Raw genomic sequence first — 23,706 nt, forward strand, 5'->3', positions numbered from 1 at the left:
AAAAAAAAAAGAGAGAGAGAGAGAGAAAAAAAAGGTTTCCATTCGCCCGTGTGTTAGGGGGCAAGTAGTTCAGCACACTTGGAGAGAAGTGTAGAAAAATATTTTCTCATGGGAGGAGTCCACATGAGCATACGAACGGGGAGATGTGCATATGTTCTCGGGGCGCAGGAGCATATAACTGGGATTCACGCGCACGTGGCCTCTACGACGTTGCGGCGTAAAAAGGAGCCACGTAGTGTCAGGGGCAGCGCACACGTTTGGAGGGAGGAGTGGTGATAACATTCCTGGGCGCGAAAAAAAAACAAATAAAATAAAAAAAAAATAAAAAGTAAAATAAAATAAAAAAAAAAAACAATAAATAAGTAAATAAATACATCAACTGCACTAAACTGCGTTACCCTTAAATTGTATCAAATTGAAATCAGCTAAAATAAGCTAAAGCTAAAGTAAGCCAAAATAAGCTAAAGTCAGGGAAGCGGAAAAGGAGCCATGTGGCTAAAACTATCTTAGTAGTTGACGAATCGAGTGAACCACTGAAAAGGAAGAAATTGTGATCAGCAAAAGTAAAGCGTACACCTACGGCCGAATCGAGCGAATCGAGCGAGTGCGCAGCTTTACGGCCCGTTAAAGAGAAGGGACCCCCCTACCAACAAGTGCCAGCAGAAGCTTGGCAAATGAACGACGCACAAAATGAAGTACTCAGCTTTTAGGAGCTCCATGAGGTAGGACTCATCTCTCGATGATATGTTCACAGGAAAAAAAAAAAAAAAAAAAAAAGGGAGGCAGGTTTATTGAAGCGGCTTCGCCAAATGTGTTTTTTTTTACACATTTGTGTTGCGCCACGGGGATAGATAAAGCCGTTCTCCCTGTTCCTTTCCGCTACATGTTATTTACGCAGCTGCTTCATTGATGTCGCTTTACGCAGCTGCTTCATTGATGCTGCTTTACGCTGCCACTTTACGATCCGCTTTACGATGCCACTTCACCGTTGGTGCGCCCCCCTCTCATCGCCCCTGCAGGTTTGCTGCCAAATTCTGCGGCAACAACAACTACAAGCTCTACATGAACAGCGTGCCTCAGTTTTCGACCTTCGCCTATGGGAAGCACCTAAAAACGTTAGTCCATATGTAGAGAGCATGCACAAATTGAAGCGGGTCCATAGCTACACCCTACACACAGACGCTCACTTCGTTTGCTCATCTTTGTCCCTCTACCCCACCCCGAACGTAGGAACCCCCTCACGAACAGACTTGACGACCTGCTAAAGCGCAACTCCACGTTGATCAGTACAATAAGCATTAACGGACTGGATGACCTAATCACGCAGTCGTCGAAAATCGGTGAGTCCTTCTTGCATGACGTGATTCGACAAAACGGGCAGTTAGCCATGCTTGTCACCGCACTACGGAGGTATACCCTTTGGCGAGAGTGGCGATAGCGGCGCGACTGTCGCGACTGCCTCGGCTGCCGCGAGTGGGCATGCACACATATAGACGTACACGTGTATGATTGTACGGGAGTGCACCTGTGTGATTGTGCGTGTGTAGGTCTATATGTGTGAGCTTGTGTGTGTTAACGTATGGCCTCCCTAAACCGTGAACTCCCTAACCGTGAACTGCTCCCACTTTCACTCATCCCTTTCCTTCCCCCCCTCTCCACCCCGACAGAATCGATTTCAATGGCAGATTGGCTTCTCAACCTAGTGGAAGAATATCAATGTATGATAAAATTACACCAGTACGAAAAAAAAAAAAAAGGAGGCTTGCTTAGATGTACAGCCAAAAAGAGCAACGGAGTGTACATGAGAGAGAGGGAGAGAAAGAGAGCCGAGGAGCGTGCCCACATGCGCAACCCTATCGATGCGCCTATCTCGACGCACCCACATGCGCACCCACCTGAGCGACTGCTTCACCCCCACGGTTATTCCCCCGTCTTGTCCGTGTTTTTTTTTTCCCCCTTCCCTTCTTCAGCCCAAGATAGATGTATACATTTTATGAACACGTGCATGCGAAGTGTGTTATGAGTTGTATGCTCTGTGTGTGTGTGAAGGGAGGGGTAACTTCTTCCTTTTTTTTCTTTTTTTTTCTTTTTTTCTTCTTTTTATACGTATCCGTTTGGCGAAAACGTTGGCCCTGATTGTTTGTTTTATTTGTTGACCCCACTGTCGGAGAGAGCCTTTTTCTTTTTCACGCGACCGTTTCGTAGTTGGCTTGTTGATGCTTCCCTGACGCGTTCGCCCCGATCACGCAGGCAGCAAAGCTGAATTGGCCTCTAGCCAGACCGCTAGCCAGACCGCTAACCAGGCCGCTAACCAGGCCGCTTACCACAGTATGTATTTGCCCCTACATGGTGTTGTACCCCTTGTGAGACATCTCCTATGTACCTGTTTACACGCTTCACTGTGCTGCGTTGCATTCCATTGAGAGTTATGAACCCCCAAGCAGAGTGAATTGAGATGGTGGGGTAGGCGGAGCGAGCACATCCGCTTTCGCATGCCATGTCGTTGCACCACCCGTGAGGTGGACCCTCCCCCCTGCTATGCATACCAGCGCTGCTATGCATTCCTGAGCTGCTACACATTCCTGCGCTGTTACACATTCCTGCGCTGTTACACATTCCTGCGCTGTTACACATTCCTGCGCTGTTACACATTCCTGCGCTTCTATGCACTTCTCACCACTCCCCCTTCCCCCCCTTTCACCCACCTCTTGGTAGTAATTCTATCACGTGTAAATATGACCACAATAAGGTTAGCAGCTTTTAAGGCACGTCGGAATGAACCAACGGGGAGGTGTTGTTCCCCCCCTTCGGGAGTATCAGTGCGAGCAGGGGGTCCTCTCCATTTTGTCCCCATCCACCTGTGGCGTCCATCTTTGCCATCTACCTCTGACGTCCATCTTTGCCATCTACCTGTGGCGTCCCTCTTTGCCATCCACCTGTGCCACCCAACTGTTCCCTATCACCTTGTGTCTTCTCTACATCATGCCATTTTTTATTGCCTATCGCCATCACATGTATGAGTGGGTGCACGTGTGGACACGCACCTCCGCACACAATTTCGTGCACATGAACCGAGTGCCCAATCACGGGAGTCACCTCCTCCCACGCCCCCAATACATATACAAGTCCATCTTTAACATTTTTTTTTTTTTTTTTCCCCATGCTGTGTAAATACATGTGCTACTAAAGCAGTTGGTTTTCCATTAGGAGCATTAATGAGTTGCCAATATGACCTTTTTACATGAGCGGAGAGAATGCAGTGAATTACCCTCACAAGATTGTTTGCGGCAAAATTAAAAAGGGAAAACAAGCTGCCACAGTTAGTGCCACGTTCGTGTAATTTTTTCAACCACGCGTCAGCTATATGCCAGCTTTATGACAGCTATATGACAGCTATATGACAGCTTTATACCAGCTTCGTGCCAGCTTTATGACAGCTTTACACCAGCTTCGTGCCAGCTTCACATGTAATTTTAATTTTGGAGTGGCCAACCTTTTGCAGTTTTGTTTCCCTCGTTTTTGTGCCATGTCCTAGTGGGAGTGTCACCCCCCAACTACCACCGAGTAACGTCGAAGCAGATAGCAGAGGGGGGACGGCCATATGTGTGTATGTTGTGGGGAGCATTCCGAACTGTGTGCGTGCCACAGTTGCGTAGGAGTAGCGGTGAGAGGGGGAGAGTATCCAAATGGCTCAGGCCACCAAAGCACGTGTGCACATATATATATGTATATATATGTGTGTGTGTACATGTGTATCCACGTGCGTGTGCTTTTTTTTTTTTTTTCCCCTTCCGGTAGGCCACTTTTTACAAGAAATTTGGTTGTGACCGCGCCATAGCACATATACATCACTGTGTCCGCCGCGCGCCGTCTGCGCAGTCGTTCGGGCAGTTGTTTGTGCAACAATCGTCTTTGCAATCGCCTTTGCAGTTTGCAGCCTGCACACCTTTCGCACCACTTTCGCAACATTTTCGCACCACTTTCGCATCCATTTCGTAACAATTTGCCTCTACACTTTGCACACACACACCCCGTGCGAGTGCCATTTTAACCCCTTCTGTTTTTTTTTTAAATACAACTCGAACTGGACCCCCAGGCGAGGACTCCAAAGCGGCCTCGAAAACGGAGGACCCTCGTTTGGGGCCTCAGTAGCATGCGAATTAAGACATACGACAGTTGAACCGCGCAGTGGAAGCGGCTCGCCCGAAGGGACGGACGGATTCCCTCCGCAGGTGGGCATAAAAGTTAGCGTAGAAGTTAGCGTAAAGGTCAGCGCAAAGATCAGCGCAAAGGTCAGCGTAAAAGTCAGCGTAAAGGTCAGCGCAAAGGCTGTTACAAAAGGTGGCGTAAAAGTCCGTGGAAACACTTCGCCACCGATAGGCGCTGCAAGTTGGCCGAAAAAACGAAGCCAATCTTTGCAGCACATGGACACGCAGGGGAATTTCAAAATGGCTAGCTGCCCGAACAGGCAATATTTTTTTTTTTTGGGGAAAATTTGCGAACTTTTTCTAATTTGGCTGACTTTTTTTTTTTGGCTAGCCATTTGTGTACCTTTTTTTTTTTTTTTTTTTTTTTTTGCTAGCCCTTATTTCCCCTTCGAGGGTTGCAGCAGGGCTCAGCGGCGGGAGGTCTTACCTATGGACCTCTTGCCCGAAAACAAGTGTCTCGGCTTCTTCGCAGGGATGGAGCGGTCTGCTTCTCCCTTCGTTCCCTTTTCGATTTTCCTGTACGCAGCTTTGTTCAGCTTGTATGCCTTTTTCCTCTGCAACTCGGTCGATGTGCTCTGGAAAATCTTGGACTTTTTGGTTGGGTCTCCATATACGTTATCCTTAATTTGTTTCTTCTTGGAAATATCCTTTTTCACTTTTTTCGCGTTCAGGAGGCTTTTGGCAGATCCCTTGGACGAGCCATCATTCCTGTCCGCTCCGTTCAGTGTGCCCTTTCTTCTGGCTCGCTCGGTCATACTCTTGAGTATCTTTTCCTTGTCCAATTTGAGGGCATCCAATTTTTTGCCCATTTCGTCAATTGTTTTGTTTTTTTTGTGATACAGTGGTTGCTTCTCCTCATTTAATTTGGCATTGAGTTTCAGTCCCTTCAGTCGGAGGGCCATGCGCTCCAAAATTCTTTTGGTTTTAAACCACATGGGGTCGATCTCTGCGTCTTGATCGAACATTTCCTGCTCTTCCTTTTCCAACTCTAATAACTTCTGCTCTATGTCTAAGTCCACAAAATCGCTGATATTTTTTCCGTTGTATATTTCGGGGATTACATCATATTTGTGCTCCTCCTTTATGTCGTACACGCTTCTCACGTCGACGGAGTAGACCCCCGCGCCTCCTCGCTCGTTTTGCAGGTCGATTTGTAGAACGCGGTCGTCCTTGCGGTTGCTCAGGTAGCTCTGCCTGGACTTGTTCTTCTTCCTCAGTTTCGCTTCGCGCATGGTGAGGGGAGCGTCGTGGCCAGCAGCGGTATGGTCAGCAGCGGTATGGTCAGCAACGTCGTGGCCAGCAACGGTGTGATCAGCGACAGTGTTGCCATCCGCTTTGTTACCCTCGCCTGTAGGCACTGCAGCTACGCCTTCTACTGCTTCCCCCCCCTTGGCGGCCCTCTCTCGCATCTCTCGTTCCCTCCTCTCCTGGCGTTCCCGGATGACAGATTCCGGAATGAAAGGCGCACGCTCCTGGTTGACTCTGCGCTCACCCAACTTAACTTTGAGTAAATTTTCTCGATCCAGCTGGAACTCTGCAGCCTGTTCACTTTTAAGCATATCACAAGCAACCCCTTTTGCTTGCTCCACACCAACCCCAGTGAGTGTACTGAAGGAACAAAATTTCACAGGAACCTGAGAGTCATCGATAATTTTTTTAATGAGCATTTTATTATCAACTGAGAGACCATCTAAATTTATTTTATCAATTTTGTTAAACCCAATTACGACTGACTTGTTCCGAAAGAGAGTCCTAATAGAGTGAAAAAGATTGACCTGTTCCTTAATGGACATTCCACACTCTTCACTAATATCGATAAGAAAAAAAATAACTCCGTTAATGTGAGCTAGTGCAGTAATGGTAGTCATTTCTATGGTATTCCTATTCTCTAGAGATCGATCCAGTAAACCTGGTGTATCAATAATTTGAAATCTATTCAAATTATGATCAAAATGACCTACATATAAATTGGTAGTTGTGAAGGAATATGGTTGTACCTCTACATTGGCTCGAGAAACGATATTAATAAAAGAAGACTTTCCTACATTGGGTGCACCAGCTAATAATATGGTTTTCTTATGAGGGTTAATAGATGGGAGCCGGGCTAAGTTCTGTCTTACTTCTTCCAAGTATACTAAACTGGGTTGTAATTTCTTCACCATTTTACACATACGTCCTAATGCACTGATTTTTAGCATTTTGCATTTATACAGAGATGAACTAAATTTCAATAATTTTATATAATCCTGACAAATACGCTTTACCGACTTTACTGCATAACTACATTGTCCCAGTGCCAACTTGTAGTGATCCCTATCGTATAGGATATTAGCCAAATCCGAGTAGAAGGGATGGATATCATCCAACTTTGGGAAATCATTTATTGTTGTTTGTATTTTTTCTCGGAAGAGCTCCTGACATATTTTAACCTTTCTCATGTAGAAATTTCTGATTCTGGTAATTTTGAATCCTTTGTGGATTTCTGTTGGTGTTTTCCTTTGCGTCCTGGAGAGTACCACGTCCACCAGCTCCTTCGCGTTCACCACCGGCTTGATGTCCTTGAATCGGTACAGGCTGGATTCCTTCATTTTGGCGGCAGTTACGCGGTGGCCGCGGGGAATACAAAAAGGTCAAAAAATAATGCAGCAGTTAGGCAAAGCTCCAACCGGAGATGGGGGCCTTCCTCCCTTTCCCGAGTTGCGAGCAGAAGCGCCACAGATGTAAACAAGTGGAACGGCTTGGTTAGCGGTTTGGTTAGCGGTTTGGTTAGCGGTTTGGTTAGCGGTTTGGTTAGCGGTTTGGTTAGCAGTTTGGTTAGCAGTTTGCTCAACGGTTTGATTAGCAGTTTGCTCAACGGTTTGATTAGCAGTTTGCTCAACGGTTTGCTTAGCGGTTTCCCTAACGGTTCGCTTAACGGTTTCCCTAACGGTTCGCTTAACGTCTGGCTTAACCGCTGGAGTGATCGATCATTAGGGCATGCTCATCCTTTTCTCAGATTGCGTGAAAAGCGTAAAAGAAAAGAAAAAGTGAAGTTGCCTTTCTCCACTGCAAAGTGGGGAGAATTAAAAAGAAGAAGAGAAAAAAAAAAAAAAAAAAAAAAAAGGGAAGATGGAGATGGAGAGGGAGGAATTACATATATGTATATCCCGACGGGAATGCCGCTCTTGAGGCGCCCACGTGTACGCACGTGGATATGAACTGAACGGACGAACTGCACAAGTACATGCGTAAAAATAATCGTTCGCGCAACTTGCCGCGTTCTTCTGCTGGGGGTTCCCCGAATGGCATGCAAAATTACAATATATGTGCCTTTGGGGGGGAAGCAACGATGGTGGGCGGCTCAGAGGGGCTCATCACAGCAGGAACGGGTTGGCGAGAATGATGAAAAAAGTTAAGCGGCGGAGGAAGGGAAAAAAAGAAGAAAAAGAAGAGGAAAAAGAAGAAAAAAAAAGAGAAGGGATGCTTTTTTCTACCCCAAAAGTGATGGTGACTCATGTTTGGTGTTATTTCCCCCTTCTACGTAAGCCGCCAAACGATGGGTGGAGGAGGGCGCTTCTTTTGCCGCGTCGAGGCGGGATCGAATTCGCGATGTAGGCGGCCCCCTCAAGAGAAAGCCAGCACGTGTCGCGTCACGTACATAAGCGTAGTTTGTAGTCACCACGTATGCACGTTTTTTTTTTTTTTTTTTATTTTTATTTATTTTTTTTTTTTTACTCCTCCCCGTTGCATGCAGATTGCGCCGCTTGCCTACTCGTGGGGAACGACGGATACAATTTGAAGTGGATACAGTGAGAGCCCCGGGTGGCACGCAATTGTCAGGAAGAGCGGCTGGAGAACTGCGGGCGAGCTGCAGCCCGTTGAGGCAGCTTTTTGTTTCCGCTTCTGTTTCTGTTTCTGTTTTTGTTTCCCTTTCTGTTTCTGCTTCCGTTTCCGTTTCTGCTTTTTTTTTTTTTCCCCACCGTGGAGAAGCATTCGGAGTGGAAAATAAAAAGAAGCGCGTGAAAGAAGGGCGAAAATTGAAGAAGCAAACGAACTAAATGCGATAAACCGAGCGCAACACAGTTAATGAACAACTGAACCAATTGCGCAAACTTACCCATAATTGAAAAACGGCGGCCACAACTGGGCGCGAAAAAATATAGAAGAAGGACAAACCCAGCTTACCAACCAAATCAGCCATTTTTGCAACTGTGCAATTCTTCAGAAAAGCGCATGTTTGGGGGGGATCCTCCACTTTTGGGGAAAGAACATCCCACGAGGAGCTATGCATATGTGAGGAGGACGGGCAACCCTTCGAAAAAAAAAAAAAAAAAACTTAACCCGCGAAAGTGTGGTAAACTACATACACGTTGCTGAGCTTTTTTTTTTTTTTTTTTTTTTTTTTTCTACATTTTTGAACGAGCATATTTCACCGCCACCGTTACGACACGGTTGAAAGGATAGTATCGCGAGGAATGTCCCTTCCTTCCCCCCCTCTTGCCATTTTTTTGCTAACTGCGTTTCCTCGCATGAGGCATGTTGGCGAAGGAAACGAGGAGGAAGACTAAGCCGTTAGAAGGGCACAAACAGGGGGAGGAGTTCTCCTTCGTAGCTACCCGTTTGGGACCATCCCATTTGTGGTTGCTCCTTTTTTATTACTCCTTTTTGATTACTCCTTTTTTATGACTCCTTTTTTATGACTCCTTTTTGATTACTCCCTTTTTATTACCCCTTCTTTATTACTCCTTTTTGATTACTTTTTACCGCGCGTATCCCCAACCCGTGCTACGCAGGCGAATGAACCTCCCCCTTTCTTCGCCCCCACTGCCCCCTTTCATGTCGCTCCGTGGTACCTTCACCTCCGAAGGGAGACACGCACGGCCGAAAGTGGGGCTGGGGAAAGGGGGGGAAGCAAAGCCTGCCTTGGGTAATGCCGACCCGCGTCAGCACCCGCTTGCGTAGCTGCCTACCTGTGTAGCAACCCGCGTACGTAGCAACCCGCGTACGTAGCAACCTGCTCACGTAGCAACCCGCTTACGTAGCAACCCGCTCACGTAGCAAACCGCTCACGTAGCAAACCGCTCACGTAGCTACCCCCCTGTGCACGTGCGCACCTCGAAAAACGCTGCTGCCGCATGGGAAAAAAAACAACTGCTGATGATATGAAGATAGAGAGGAAGAAGCGAAAATGAGGATCTGCCACTTTTCCTTCGTTCGACTTCTCCTTTTGCAGATCCTCCTGGTGCAGCGGCTCCCTGTGCAGAAGCAGCAGCAGAGTTCCATCCCAGCGCGGAAGCATCCTGAAGAAGAATGGGGTCACCCCAAGAATGCCTTCGCCCACATGGCGAACCAAATGAAAGGGACGTGTGACTTTTCGAGAGCACCCCTAAGTGTTTCCATCAGTGAGAATGAGATAGTGGCCTTGCTGGGTGGGGCGGAGGTCCAGGGAGGTGTTACCCCTCTCGGTGATGCCCCCCTCAGTGATGACCGCCTCAATGATGACCGCCCCATTGGCAGTCGCGATGAAAAAGTGCAACACTGTGTGCAGTTCACGAAAGGATTCGACGTGCTGACATTCGTGTGCCCTAAGAGAAATAACGAAGACTACATGGGAGTGGAAATCAGACCTCTGCACTGCTTCGAGACAGTCCGGATGTCAAACGGGAATAACAAAAAATTAACGGATGTGTTAAAAGGAGTCCAGCTGGAAAATAGAGATACGGATTTGCTAAGCATTAAAAGGGTTTTCATCCCACCGACCATTTACCGAAATTTTATTTTCGAGTGTACATGTGATAATAGCTTGACTTTTTGGAAAAACAAAATAGGTGTCAGGGGTATCATGCGTGTTCACCTTAGGAAGAACATAATTTTTGGCTGCGACTTTGACCACACAGTGGGTGAGGAAGAACCCCTAGGAGATGTAGGGGTGGAGGTGCCTGCGGTAGATGACGCTAGTGGAGGAGGGGTAGCTGGCGATTGGGCCTTCTGGCGGAACAGTGGTCCTAGCGCAGAAGAGCTAGCGGAGAGAAACAAAACAGCCTTTTCGAAATTCTACACTCCCGGAGAAGTAAAGGATGCCAAGGAGGAGGGCATCATATGCAACGTGAAAATTACAAAGGCGGAAGTCTACTTGGGGTTGGTGTGTCCCCCCGGTTATGAGATGTATCCATCTAATTGCTTCGAGAGAGTGTTGTACAAGGATAGCATAGTAAGGATGACTGAGTTCGTAAAGCACCCTATTTCGTTTCATATGGACAACAACAGGAGGATGTCCTTTGCTACTTTCACTCTCAACAGAAATGAGAACCCCCCTGGGTTCACCTGCCTGTGTGTTCGTGTGGATGCCCCCGAGGCGCCTCCCCTGCAGGCAAACTTCGTGTACCACAACTACGAGTCCTTTGGCTTTCACATCGGTTTGCTCTACGTGTTGGTTGTCCTCCTCCTGCTGGTGCTGTGCCTGTGAGGAGCGCGGGGTGGCACAGTCGAACCAGGCGCAGTGCAGACGTAGTGCAGACGCAGTGCAGACGCAGTGTGGTTAGCCTGCATGCGTAGCTGTGCATTTAGCAGCGTGTTGCAGTGTTATTCTTCACAGAGACTTTTTTTTTTTTTTTTTTTTTTTTGTAAAATGCCACGTCGCAGTTTTCGCAGTTTTCGCATTTTTAGCACTTTTCGTACTTTCGTACTGTTGGCACCGTTTCGTACACCCCTACATACCCCTGCGTACCCCTCCGTGTTCGAATCTTTCACTTATGACTGCTTCCCTTTTTTTTTTTCCTTTCCTTTTGCTAATGTCATTTTTATTGTCCCCCATTTCCCCCCCCCCAACAACAACAACCTGTACAGTATTAAAATAAACGCGTTTGTTTTGGTAAGCGACTGTTGTCTAGCCTGAGGTGGCAACCTGGAAGGAGAGGCACGCGGGGTGCATCATGTCATGGTGTGGCGTCTACCCATGTGCAACATATTTTTCTCCGTTGCACGCGTATAGCACACGGTTAAGTGAAGATTGTGGGTATGGCATATTGACAGGAGCCGACTGAATGGGAAATTAATTTTTTTTTTTTTTTTTTTTTTTTTTCGCAGTGTGCACAAACGTGTTGGTGCATGTCGAGCGTCGTCTGCGAAACGCGTCGCGCAGTGCAGCGGCGTGTGTAATTCGCCGCCTTGTGTAATTCGCCACCCTGTGATATTTCCCGCCACGCGCGTTGTGCACCCCCTTGCAAGCGGTGATCTGTTGCAGGGAGCGTCGCAGTATGCATCTCAGCTGACCCTCCATGAGGGGGGGTGCTCCCCCCCCACCCCGCCTCGGCACGCGTGTTTTTCCAAAAAAATTTGCGTCCATTTTCTCATGGGTGAGAAGGAAGCAAGTACGAACGAATGAGTAGAGTACCCATGCACAGGCGCAAGCGTTCGGTCTGCCCCCGCGAAGTAACACGGCGCGCTGTCGGAAGAGGCAGAGACGGTACTGGAATTTTCTCCCCCTCTCACGCGTCGCACGGGCAACGTGCAACGGGTAACGTGCAACGGGCACCGCGTTGACCTAGCCTCGCACCGCGTCATACCGCTTAACCCCGCTTTACCCCGCCTTACACCATGCGCATTGTGAAGGCCTCCCTGTGGGGGCAGCTGCTCATATGGTGCCTATGGTCCCGGGCCGAGGGATTCACGCACACGTGCGACTTCAACGACGAGGTGAGCCTCGAGTTTGGAGAGAAGCAAATGACAAATAAAGAAAAAATATGCACCCTGAAACCAGACGTGCTAGATAAAGTAATAATCAAATGTGGGTCGGAAAAAAAAAAATACGAGTTACTACCAAATAACTGCTTCGAGCAAGTATACACATCCAAGTCGATAAAAAACGCACAGAACTTAGTGCAATATCTACCCGGAGCTGCCGCCATCGTAAAGAGGAATCAAAAGAAACAAAACTCAGAAGGAAAGAAAAACTACGACGATGTATTTTTTCGAGTCCCACCTAACATGGATAGCGAAGAAAAGGCAATCTACTGTCTCTGTCAAAATAAAGCCAAAATTAAGGTCCGAAAAGTAAGCGGAGAAATATACGATAAGGAGATATTTAACATCGGAATTGCAGAAGTTTTGATTCCATCCCTTCCTAAAAAGATCGATGGTTGTGATTTTACTCAAAATGACTCAACCTTGTTCACAAAAGGATACGATGCGAATTTCTATAAAACGGTTGAAAATAAAGACGATGTTATTTGTAGAATTAGAGCTACTGAAGGTCAATTTATTGGGTTCAAGTGCCCAGCTGACTATGACATCGAACCTGAGGAATGCTTTTTACAAGGGTTTAATCTCAATGGCAAGAAGGAACAACTTCGGAACAAGCTTAACCTAACAGATCTAGTATTAGATCACTACAATAAGATTTTTTATGCTCGTGTTCCTCAGAATATATATCAAAGTATGAACTTTTTTTGTGCATGTGTTTTAAAGGAAAAGAGATTAGTTGCTCACTTTGAGTTTATTGCCACTGCAGATGGTTTGGGTGAATCAGGTGATAATATTTTGCAGAGCCGCAGTGGTGGGACAGCGGCAGCCATTGGCCCGCGTCTCCTCCTCCTGCTTCTGTTCTCAGGAGTCCTTTACTTTGTGTTGTAGTCCTCCGCACAGTTCAGGGGGGGAAGCGGCGGGAGAAGAGGCGGGAGAGGAAGCTGCCCAAACCATATACCGACTAGCCGCTGACCCAACCATACACCGACTAGCCGCTGCCCCACCCTGGGGAATATAATATACCCCTCGGGGGAGGACCCCTTTCCGAACATTTTCTTTTTCTTTTTTCTTTTTTCTTTTTTTTTTTTTTTTTTTTTCATCCCCGTCACGATGCCAACTTTGTACCTGCTTAACTAGCTTTTTCGATTTTTTTTTTTTTTAAACTTTCCTAATTTTTTATGCCCTTTTAATTTGGCTACCCTGCTTTGCGGAGCAGGTTGACAGCCGCCTCGTTTTGCCGCCCGGCTTTTCCGCCTCGTTTTGCCGCCTGGTCGGGGCACTTCCGCGGTGCATGGCCTAACAGGCGTTCGCTCAGTTCGCTATTTTCCACCCGTCGAACTTGGTCCCGTCCGCTCCTTCCACGCCTTCCACGCCTTTCACTCCTTCCACGCATTTCACTCCTTCCACGCCTTCCACTCCTTCCACGCCTTCCACTCCTTCCACGCCTTCCACTCCTTCCGCCCCTTCTACTCCTTCCGCCCCTTCCACTCCTTCCGCCCCTTCCACTCCTTCCGCCCTTCTACTCAACGCTGTTTCGTTTTCCCCCTCCAGGAGCGTAAGCGCCAAAAGGATGCAACTCAGCAGAGACGCAGGGGGAGACCAAATTGAGCACCCCCGCCGCGTGTCATCCGTATAAAAGGCGGAGGCGCGCATAAGTAATAACGCGTTCGTTTAATTCGTCCGTTTGACGCGTTCGTTTAATTCGTCCGTTTGACGCGTTCGTGGCGGGGCGAGAGTTTTATATGAGAAAGGGACATCACTCGGAGTGTAACAGGGTAGAAGCGTAGAATCGTGGAAGCGTATCGGTTTAACCGCCTTGCTGCCTCACCGCTTACCGCTTACCGCGTACCGCTTACCGCCTCACCGCCTACCGCAGGATGGAGGGCGGGGGGGTAGCCAGGGCGGCCTGCGAGGAGTGCGGGGAGAAAAACGTGTGCATGATGAAACCCTCCAATAGGAAGAAGCTCTGCAGGGACTGCTTCACCGAGGGATTCGAAGAAGACGTACACGAGACCATCCTAAAAAAAAACATGTTTGATGAGAAGGACAAAATCTGCATTGCCGTGTCGGGTGGAAAGGACTCTAGTGTCCTAGCACACGTCCTTGTTCACATCAAAAGGAAGCACAACTACAAATGGGACCTATTCCTCTTAGCCATCGATGAGGGCATAAAAGGGTATCGTGATGACTCACTAAAAATTGTATTTAAGCTTCAGGAGAAGTACAATCTGCCCCTTAAAGTCCTAAAGTTCGAGGATATTTTCACCTACAGTATGGATACTGTTGTTAGTTTTATTGGGAAGAAGAACAACTGCACCGTTTGCGGGGTCTTTCGGAGACAGGCAATGGAGAGGGGTGCACTACTATTTAATGCAACGAAGCTAGTGACGGGGCATAATGCCGACGACTTGGCAGAGACCATTCTTATGAATATGTGCAGGGGCGATTTGGAGAAGCTGGCCAAGGGCGTGGACGCGATGTCGGCGGGGAAAATGGGCACATCAGAGGTGGGGAAAGAAGCGGTGGGGAAAGAAGCGGTGGGGAAAGAAGCGGTGGAGAAAGAAGAAATGGAGAAAGGTGAGGTGACAGCATGCTGCGGCGGAGGGTGCACACGGGGAAAAGCCGCGGTGGAGAAAGCAGAGGTGACGGCATGCCGCGGCGGAGAGTACACACGGGAAGAAGCCGCGGTCGAGCGTGGGCAGAGGACCCCAAGTGGAACGGACAATCCAAATGCCCTAATAGAAGTTTCTCCTACCACCCATGTGGAGTCCTCCCCACCTACAGAGGAGCATCCATTTTTCCTACCCCGACTGAAGCCCCTCATGTGGTGTTACGAGAAGGAAATCGTCCTGTACGCATTTTACAAAAAGTTGGACTACTTCAGCACGGAGTGCACCTACTCTCCCAACTCATTCCGTGGAAATTTACGGAGCTTCATAAAAGATCTAGAAATGATTAACCCGCAGTTCATAGTTAATATTATTCATTCCTCGGAGTTCTTTTATCACAACAGCAGCAGGAGGAAGGTGCTTCAAATGTGCACTCGCTGTGGTGCGTACACGTCCAACCCGGTGTGCAAAGCTTGCCTAATCGTGGAGGGGCTGCGAAATTATAAAGATAATTCGTTTCTATACGCCAATACGAGGAAGAAGAAAGGGGGGGAGAAGGGGGAGAGGCGCCGCATCCCCATACGGTACGACCTGGGTACGGGTGCGGAAGATGCCGTTGCACATGTGGAAGGTGCCAAGAGTGATAGCAATGCCAATGTAGGGGGTGGTGCGGAAGCTCCTGCTTAAAATCAGGTGACACATAACCCACATCACTATGAAGCGCTAATCGAGGAGCTCATAAGTTTTTTTTTTCCTTTTTCCTTTTTTTTTGAGCCATTTGATAGGGTTGGGGATTTGTAACCCCTCCTGGCCCTCCCCACCATCTGTGAAGCCACTGCATAGACGCCCCTCTCAGTGGGCTGCGTTCGGGTTGCTCATTTCGGCGTGTATGTTGAGTACGCCTCGTTGTATGTTTTTATTTTTTATTTTTAATTTATTATTTTTTATTTTTTTTGTTTTTAATTTATTATTTTTTATTTTTTTTGTTTTTAATTTTTTATTTTATATTTTTTTTTGTGTGTACGTACACTAACTGTCACCCGGGGAGTGCCCCCTTTTGTTCCCTTTTTAATATTTGTCTTCGTCTGCTCGCTCGAAGAAAACGCAGGCATAGCCAACTGGGGCAGCAGCACCGCATGTCAGCGGGGGTCCATTTGCGGAGAAGTGAAAGACTGCACAGTAGTTAATTTATTTGCTCTCCTTCTACAACTTTGTCATTTTTTTTTTTTTTCCCAGCTAGCCAATTTAAAAATTGTTTTCCCTTCCCAATTCGCTGTAGAGACAGCTGTCTTGGTTGTGTCTCTTCCTCTCACAGCTGCAACTGCGGGTGTGCACTTACTTGGCGAGTCCGGTTGATCTCCCCCCCTCCCCCATAGGTCGGAGTGTTGACCAGTGGGTACCGCATCGTAGCGTTACCGCGTCGTATCAACGCCAATTCCCCCTTTTGCGCACCCCAAAAATGAGCAAAACCGGCCAAGGAGCAAACATCGTGGAGGAAACCTACCTCTCCTCCATCCGGAGGGTGCAGGAAAGCATAGAAAATAACAAGCACAGCTTAAGAGAAGACAACAACATACAAATGAGTTTCAAGGACTGCGATTATGCAATTAAAAAACACACAAACGAAGTTGCCAAAATGATGAAGGATGCTAGTCACATGAGAGGAGCAGCGAGCACCAGCATAAGTGAGTATTACAGCTGGCTGATCAAGTGCGATGGGTTTATTAAGAGTTTAACCTGCGATGATATAAGTATGAAGATTAACGAGATGTTCGATGGGGTCACTGCGGAGATAAACAGCCGGTGTAAGCCGATTCTTCTGTAGGTCGCAAGTGATCACTGCTGTGAGCATCCTGGATGCCTTAATCCCCTCCACCCTGACTGATACAACTGGGTGGTGAGAAGCTGCATGTAATGTTTTGTTGCCATCCGGTGACTTTCCCTCCCCCTTGTAGTTTTTTTTTTTTCTAATCTTTTTATGCCACTCCAAGTGTGCAAAACAAACGGAAAAAATGTCTAACAGAACATGTGCAGATAGAAAGGTGATGGATGGGTCGCTCAGCACGATGCCTCTCTCCTTTGCGCAGTCAAACAAATCAACGCAAAGTGGGAAAGCGACTCGGGGGGGCCATCCAAGCGCACCGCGCGGAGGAAGACCCCACCACTACACACATGCAAACATGCACACATACAAACATTAACACATACAAACATGCACACACACACACCTCTTTCGCCTCTGAACACTAAACAGACTTGAAGGCGCTACTTGTACATGTGGCGATAGACATCCAGGATGTACCTGCGACTGGCCGTGCTCCTCCTGAAGCTCTTCTGAGGCTCCATGGCGGGATACTTCTCCTTAAGGTGAATATAATTGGTTGTTATCACCTTGCTGTTCATAATTTTTTTATTAAAATATTCGTCAGCTAGCTGAAAAGTTTTAAAAATTTTTTTCAGCTCACCATCGCTCAAGCATTCCTGCAAGGTGGTCGCAACGGCATTTTTTATTTCATTTGGATAATTACTCACACCAATGCATAGCTGCAAAAAGTTGTTATTTAAGACGTTGTTAATTATGTTTGAATTCAAGATGTTGTAAAAATCTGGGCCCAATTTTTCATAAATTTTGGTGTAGTTTTTGTATTTAAATTTGCCAAATGACCTGTACAAGTCAGGTAAAATTATGCACACATTTTTTAAATCTTCACAATTTAAATAATTTAAAATATTTTTTATTACAAGTCCACTGTTCTTTTCTAAGGAAGTAACTGGTTTGATTAAAATGATGTTGTTCTTCTCGCAAATGAAAGAGTTAACGTTACTGACGTGGAGCCACTCGTCCATGTTGTACCTTTGGTGCAAGTAATTCACGTACATTCTGGCGACGTCCCCTTTGCACTGATGGGACGTAACACCCCTTTTTATTTCGTTCCCCAGGGCGATTAAAATTTTGGATCTGTTTCTCATTTGGTGTTAAGTTTCGGTGAAGGTGGACTTGCGCATGCGTGGAAAATCCTTTTTTTGTGTGTGTGTTCTCCGTGTTTTGGGGGGGTTGCTCTGCAATTCGCACTGTTCCTTCTCTGCACAGGATCCATCCATCCCTGTCATGCGAAGCGGCAAGTTATCTTTCCGCGGGTGCTACGTTTTATCTGTTTGGCTAAGGTGAGCCTGGTGAGTAGTTCCCTACGGTGTGGCGGTGGAGCGGTGCGGCAGCCGATCGGGGGGGGATCCACAGTTTGGAAGCCACATGGATCATGGTAGCCGTGGTTGGTTGTGCTTCCCCTATACGCCCAGGCAGAGAAACAGCCCGGCGCTCACGAAGGACAACCCAAGCACGGACTTGAAGGAGAAGGCCCTCTTAAAGAGTATCATTTCAGTGAGGAAGGTGAAAAAAAAGCAGAGGACGTTGCACAGAGGCATTACCAAAGATATGTCGCCCTTCCTTAACAGGTAATAATAAAGTGCAGACCCTGCTTGGTTAAACAAATATGGGACTACGACATACCAACTGTTCAGCATACGAATTGTATCACGAAAGAGACCTTTCTGTTTTTCTTCTTCCCCTCTTGCGCATCCTCCTTTCATGAATGCATTTGTGCATCCCCAGAGAATTCCCACTAAGAGGTAAAGGGCCAACTGCATGTTTTATGAAGGCATTCCGCAGCAGCGACGCGATGGTAACTACGTTTGGCAAATCCCATACTTTTGTGTGTATGCCCCTACGTTACAACATTTGGGGGGCCACTTTTGGGGGAACAATTAAAATGACTTAAATGCAATTCTTCGCCGCGTCCTTCTCCTTTTGCCTGCACATGGTCATATTTTTTTGCAAACATGCCGGGGGAAAAAAAACGCAGTAAGGAAGAGCAAACGAAAAAAAGGAAAGGTTGCCCCCTGGGCGTATCCTCCTGCTGCGCTACCGCGTTACCGCTTTGCTGCGTTTTCCGTACATTTCGCGTTTTTTTATTTTTCAATTTTTTTCCCCCCAGAGCGCCGCAAAAAAAATGCGCGAACGTATTCCTCCGAAGAGTTGTATTCCCTCGTGCATGCGCACACTTGTGTTGGTTTATTGGCTTTTTTTTTTTTTTTTTTTTTTTTCATTTTCTAATTAACTTACCTTGTTCGCCATTGTATTCCAGTTTTTACAAATTTCAAATTTGATTTGGCTGTTTGTAAGTTGTCCATCGCCGCGGAGGGGGAAGCCGAGCGCGTTGTCTTTGCGGTGCAGCGGCCAGGTCAAATTGTGCCAGCCGCATAGTGTCACATGAATCTTGCCAGCCGAATGGTGTCGCATGAATATTGCCAGCCGAATGGTGTCATATGAATCTTGTCAGCCGAAACTTGCCAGCCCAATCGTGCCATCCGAATCGTGTCAGCCCAATCGTGCCAGGAAAGTCTCCCCCCCCCCGTGGGAAACTCCACCCTTCTGCTTAGCGAACACGCATACGCTGTGGGGAAGGCAGGGAAGGAGGCACAGTAGCACCACATACTGTTAAGCGGCATAAGGTGGTGCTAGCCTACCGCTCAGCTAAGGCTTCTCCCCGGTTGGCTGCTCAGCTGAGGCTGCTCCCCGGTTGGCTTCTCATCTAAGGCTGCTCAGCTAAGGCTTCTCACCTAAGGCTGCTCCTCACCGCAAGATGCTGCTGGACCTGTCGAACTGCAACCTGAGGAGCCTGGAGGACTCCGACGTGATCCTGGAGAAGCTGATCGAGCAAAACGCAGACTACACGAGCGTGACCTACCTAGACGCATCGAACAACTCCATCCGATCACTAAAAGGACTCAGCTCTTTTGAAAATCTAAAAATATTGAATATCTCAAACAATTTTTTAACGTCCCTAGATGGAGACTTTATCCCCTCCTCGACAGAAAAAATAATAGCTCACCATAACGACCTCACGGATATATGTTTTAAGGGGGTAAAGAGGTTATCGGGTGGTAGTGAACAGAAAGAGGTACAAAGGGATTCCTACCATGGGAGTAAAATAAAACAGGAGGGGAAACCTAACTGTGGTGTAAATCGTATGAGTGTCTCTAGCCCAGAAGAGAGAGGAGATGATTCACCCAGTTCTTCCTACAATGATACGTACAGAAAGCATGTACTAAATGAAAAAATATTTTATACCAATAGAGACTTACCACTTAACAGATTATCATTCCTAGATGTGAGTTTTAACAGAATCAAAAAGCTGACTACATTTGAGAGGTACCTTCATATCATTAACAAAAAGAATCGAGAGAGAAGCCTCGAAGGAGGGTACTCAGATGAGGGACACATAAAAGATTTTATCACGAATAAAACTGAGCAAGATGTCATGCTTTTATTTTTTAACTCCTTGGATACTCTTTACCTTCGAGGGAATAAGCTCACTAACTTAAAAGGATTGAGTGTCTTCAAAAATTTAAAAGTTTTAGACCTCCGTTCTAACCTTATTAACCACCCGGTACAATTATTTTACCTCCTCGATAATAAGAACTGGCTGAAGCAATATAATGAGAAGACTCTGAGGAGAGATGACTCTTCTTTTTCGTTCTCCCCCCCCCTGTCCTCCTCCTCCTCGAGTGGCTGCTATTCGTATTTCCTTTCCGTTTTGCAAAAGTATCGGAACTTGAAGTGCTTACAAAATGTGTTTCTACGGGGGAACCAACACGTGCTCAGACCGAAGCATCTGTTCCTCAGCGTCTGTGATGTCCTCAGGTGCGCCAACACACGTGGGCGGTTCACCACGGATGTCGCCCTGGGGGGGGAGCGTGAAGTAGGGGAGGAAGCGGAGGAAGGGGATGCAGTAGAGGAGGTAGAGGAGGAAGCGGGTGTTATAGGGGAGGAAGCGGATGCAGTAGGGGGGGAAGCGGGTGCGGTAGGGGAGGAGGCGGATTCGGTAGGTGAAGAAGACGAACTGAGTAACGAAGGCGAACTGAGTGACGAAGCGGAGGAAGCTCACGGAGTGGACGAAGCACTGGACGCGGAGGGAGAGGACGACCTGGTGGGGGATCTCCTCAGCGCTGGCAGAAAGCGAGTGGCTAGCCAAACGGAGGAGACGGCGTCGGAGGGGGGATACTCAAATGGGGGCGATTCAGAGGGGGGCCATTCAGATGGGGGATGCTCAGAGGGGGGATACTCGGACGAGGTCTACTTAGACGAGTCCCTCGTCGGGGAGGACTGCCTGGGCATGTCTCTCAGCGATAGGGGGAAGGAACCTGTGCAGAGGTTAATAAAGACGGTGGCGGCGAGTTTGGAGGAGAGCTTGGCGGAGAGCATGGCGGAGAGCATGGCGGAGAGCATGGCGGACAGCTTGGAGGCGAACCAGGCTGGAGAGAGTAACCCCCCCATGAGGCATCAGACAAGAAGAGAGCGGAATGCCCAAGAGAAGGTCAGCGAGTCAAACAGCTTGGCGAAAAGAACGAAACTCTCGAACGGAGCAGGTGAGTTGGAGGAGACGAGTGCATATCGGTACCTAAGGAAAGAGAGGGATGGAGTAGACGAGGATGAAGCAGACGAGGATGGAGTAGACGAGGATGAAGCAGACGAGGATGAAGCAGGCTGGGAAGTACACGAGGATGCCGCCCCATCGGAGGAACATATAAAAAAGCTAATTAACAGCATAAACCGACGCGTGTCTTCGAATGAGCCCCAATTGGTAACACCCATAAGTGGAAGGATGAAAGGTGATATGAAGGAGCCACGTTTCCGTGAGAAGGAACCTCCCATGATGGAGACAAGAGAGAGGAAAGAGATTAATGGGGTGGGAAAAACCCAGGAGGTGAGGTCCTCAAGCGCAGAAGGGGAAATTGGGTCGACGTATGAAGGAATGGTCAGGCAGGAGGGGCTCAGCGATTCGTCTTGCGAGGAAGGAGAAGCCGACGAGTCGGAAGTCGATGGGGTGGAAGCAGATGGAATGGAAGCAGATGGAGTGGAAGCCGATGGGGTGGAAGCCGATGGGGTGGAAGTCGATGGAGTGGAAGCCGATGGAGTGGAAGCCGATGGAGTGGAAGCCGATGGGGTGGAAGCCGATGGAGTGGAGGCCGATGGAGTGGAAGCCGATGGAGTGGAGGCCGATGGAGTGGAGGCCGAGGAAGACGGAGAATCAGAACGACCCGCCGCTTCCCCAAATGGTCTGCTTCACGTTGTCCGCGAGCGCAGCGCAGTGAATGTCGAGGAGGATGAAACGAGTTGCTCCTTCTCCTCCGTCGCAAATGCCAACCAGGTGAAGAACGTGTTAAAGGAAATCCTAATCAGCAGCAAGGGGTTGGAAAGGTACAGCTCCCATAATTCTTCCTCTATGGGCAGCGACGTTTTTGAGGGCGACTCGGATGAGGAGAGCACGGCTGGGGAGGAGCCCACATGGGAGGACACTACACGGGAGGAGCCAACGCGGGAGGATATTACACTGGGGGAGCCAACGTGGGAGGAGCCAACGTGGGTGAAGCCAACGTGGGTGAAGCCAACGCGGGAGGACACTACACAAGGGGACACTAAACAGGGGGAGACTAAACAGGGGGGGACTAAACAGGGGGAGACTACACAGGGGGAGCCTAAACAAGGGAATAATTGGAGCGGAAAAGGAGTGGGAGCAGATCAAATTAGGGTTGCACCCAGCAAGGGTAGACATGCCGATGCAGCGTTAACTGCTCGTATGAGGAGAGAACACAAACGTGGAGAAGGCAACGGAGCAGTTGCCCCCAACGCGCGATTCTGCAGAGACCCCGTGGTAAGCAGGGTAATTCGAGTGGACAAAACGAGGGGAGTAGATGAACCAAATGATGAGAAGGTAAAATGGTTAATTAAAAAGAGGACGCTCAGTCATGAAGTCTATATGGATAATGTTGGAAAAACAGCAGCTGCTGGGAAAGACGCAAAAAAAGACTCCCTTGATGGAAGGAGAAAGTCAAAGAGTGGAGGGAAGTCTGTCTTGGTGACTAAGGGAGTAGATAGCAGGAGAATCAACGTGAAAGATCCACCACGAGAGAAAAGCGCCTTGAAGAAAGAGAACGAAAAGTTGTGCACAAATGGAGCGAGAGGAGCGAGTGGAGCGGTGAAAGAGGAGAAAAAAAATTCCAAGGAGGGAGAAAGAAAGGAGACAAAACTGCGTGACAGGCAGATGCAGGAGGAGGAGAAGGAGAAGGAGAAGGAGGAGAAGAAGGAGAAGGAGAAGAAGGAGAAGGAGAAGAAGAAAGAGCTGATGGAGTTACTAAAATTAGACTTATGTAAAAGTGAAAAAGGGAATAGACGTGGGAGAGTAGACAAGAATAACGACCCATGTGTGTACAAGTCGAAGGATAAAAAAGGCGGTGAGTACTCTGCATCTGTCAAATCAGAGTCCACAGATGTAACCGAGAGGGATTCACATAAGCATGTCCTCAAGGGGGAAGAGAAGCTGTGCATGAATTTCCCCTACGGTAGTGACTTGGGGGAACTGCGCAGCTTTGGTGATCTGCATAGGTCCACAGGGATCAGCGTCTACGCGTACCCGATTCGCATACAAGGGGGCACGGCCGTAGGAGGGGGGCCCGCAGAAGGAAGCGGAGGGGGAAGCGAAGGGGGAACAAGCCATGACAAAGAAAGCAACCACGAGGGAAACAACTACGAAGAAAGCAACTACGAAGAAAGCGGCCGTGATGAATTAAACAAACGTGGGGAAGAACCCCCCGAGGTCTCCCCCCCCTCCAGCAGCGCCGAAATCCTACAGAGACTGAGCGATCTGCAAGCGTCCAGCGGGAAGGACGCAACCCTCAGCAACAGCCTGGCCCTTCACTTGAAGGAAGTCTGTCTCACGTTGGGCAAAGAAAAACAACAGAGAGACATCCTTTTAGGCCAAAATGAAAAGCTTGAGATGGAAATAAAACGGTTAAAAGAGAGTAAAAAAAAATTAAAGACCAAAATGAAGAAACTGGAAGACTGTTACAAGGAAAAGTGCAAAGTTGTTAAGAGGTACCAGCACATGAGGCAGAGGTTCAAACTGGCCGAGCAGGATGAGGTGGGCATACCCCACGATGACATGGATCATCAGAACAAATACATCGAGAACGCTATGGAGCAGCTCTACGTAAGGCTTCGCGTGTGCAAGCGGGGCGTCCGTCCATGCGTTGGAGGATGCGTCTTATGTACACATCATGCATGTGTCATATGGGCTCCATGGAGAACACGAAAAAGGGTATCACTTTTT

At 48.0% G+C, this 23,706-nt stretch overlaps 8 protein-coding genes across 8 annotated transcripts in view; 6 read left to right on the top strand and 2 right to left on the bottom strand.

Moving 5' to 3' along the window:
- Positions 1-463: 463 nt before the first annotated feature.
- On the top strand, positions 464-4,068 carry PCYB_114400 (hypothetical protein). Its single transcript, XM_004223319.1, has 8 exons — positions 464-722; positions 1,020-1,115; positions 1,231-1,340; positions 1,668-1,718; positions 1,971-2,001; positions 2,716-2,749; positions 3,799-3,891; positions 3,931-4,068. The coding sequence occupies exons 1-8, from the start codon at positions 691-693 to the stop codon at positions 3,997-3,999; spliced, it is 516 nt and encodes a 171-aa protein (XP_004223367.1). The 5' UTR covers positions 464-690; the 3' UTR covers positions 4,000-4,068.
- On the bottom strand, positions 4,010-6,796 carry PCYB_114410 (nucleolar GTP-binding protein 1; the record flags this gene model as incomplete). The annotated part of the gene is made up of 2 exons (XM_004223320.1): positions 4,010-4,383; positions 4,636-6,796. The coding sequence occupies 2 exons, from the start codon at positions 6,794-6,796 to the stop codon at positions 4,010-4,012; spliced, it is 2,535 nt and encodes an 844-aa protein (XP_004223368.1).
- A 2,624-nt stretch (positions 6,797-9,420) lies between these two features.
- On the top strand, positions 9,421-10,653 carry PCYB_114420 (6-cysteine protein; the record flags this gene model as incomplete). The annotated part of the gene is made up of 1 exon (XM_004223321.1): positions 9,421-10,653. A coding segment is annotated over one exon (1,233 nt), but the record flags the coding sequence as incomplete, so codon positions are not given.
- A 1,256-nt stretch (positions 10,654-11,909) lies between these two features.
- Positions 11,910-12,818, top strand: PCYB_114430 (membrane protein pf12 precursor; the record flags this gene model as incomplete). Its single annotated transcript, XM_004223322.1, has 2 exons — positions 11,910-12,714; positions 12,796-12,818. The coding sequence occupies 2 exons, from the start codon at positions 11,910-11,912 to the stop codon at positions 12,816-12,818; spliced, it is 828 nt and encodes a 275-aa protein (XP_004223370.1).
- A 989-nt stretch (positions 12,819-13,807) lies between these two features.
- PCYB_114440 (PP-loop family protein) lies at positions 13,808-15,226 on the top strand (the record flags this gene model as incomplete). The annotated part of the gene is made up of 2 exons (XM_004223323.1): positions 13,808-14,512; positions 14,747-15,226. The coding sequence occupies 2 exons, from the start codon at positions 13,808-13,810 to the stop codon at positions 15,224-15,226; spliced, it is 1,185 nt and encodes a 394-aa protein (XP_004223371.1).
- A 772-nt stretch (positions 15,227-15,998) lies between these two features.
- PCYB_114450 (hypothetical protein) lies at positions 15,999-16,364 on the top strand (the record flags this gene model as incomplete). Its single annotated transcript, XM_004223324.1, has 1 exon — positions 15,999-16,364. The coding sequence occupies one exon, from the start codon at positions 15,999-16,001 to the stop codon at positions 16,362-16,364; it is 366 nt and encodes a 121-aa protein (XP_004223372.1).
- Positions 16,365-16,843: 479 nt separating this feature from the next.
- Positions 16,844-17,419, bottom strand: PCYB_114460 (hypothetical protein; the record flags this gene model as incomplete). Its single annotated transcript, XM_004223325.1, has 1 exon — positions 16,844-17,419. A coding segment is annotated over one exon (576 nt), but the record flags the coding sequence as incomplete, so codon positions are not given.
- Positions 17,420-19,179: 1,760 nt separating this feature from the next.
- The window catches only part of PCYB_114470 (leucine-rich repeat protein), a gene marked incomplete at both ends in the record, with an annotated part of 6,410 nt that continues 1,883 nt past the window's right edge, over positions 19,180-23,706 (top strand). The window contains 2 exons of the mRNA XM_004223326.1: positions 19,180-21,944; positions 22,242-23,586. Of these exons, the coding sequence (XP_004223374.1) occupies positions 19,180-21,944; positions 22,242-23,586 (4,110 nt within the window). The remainder of the gene's footprint in view (positions 21,945-22,241; positions 23,587-23,706) is intronic.

This window comes from Plasmodium cynomolgi, chromosome 11, assembly GCF_000321355.1.
Source record: "Plasmodium cynomolgi strain B DNA, chromosome 11, whole genome shotgun sequence".
Lineage (NCBI taxonomy): Eukaryota > Apicomplexa > Aconoidasida > Haemosporida > Plasmodiidae > Plasmodium > Plasmodium cynomolgi.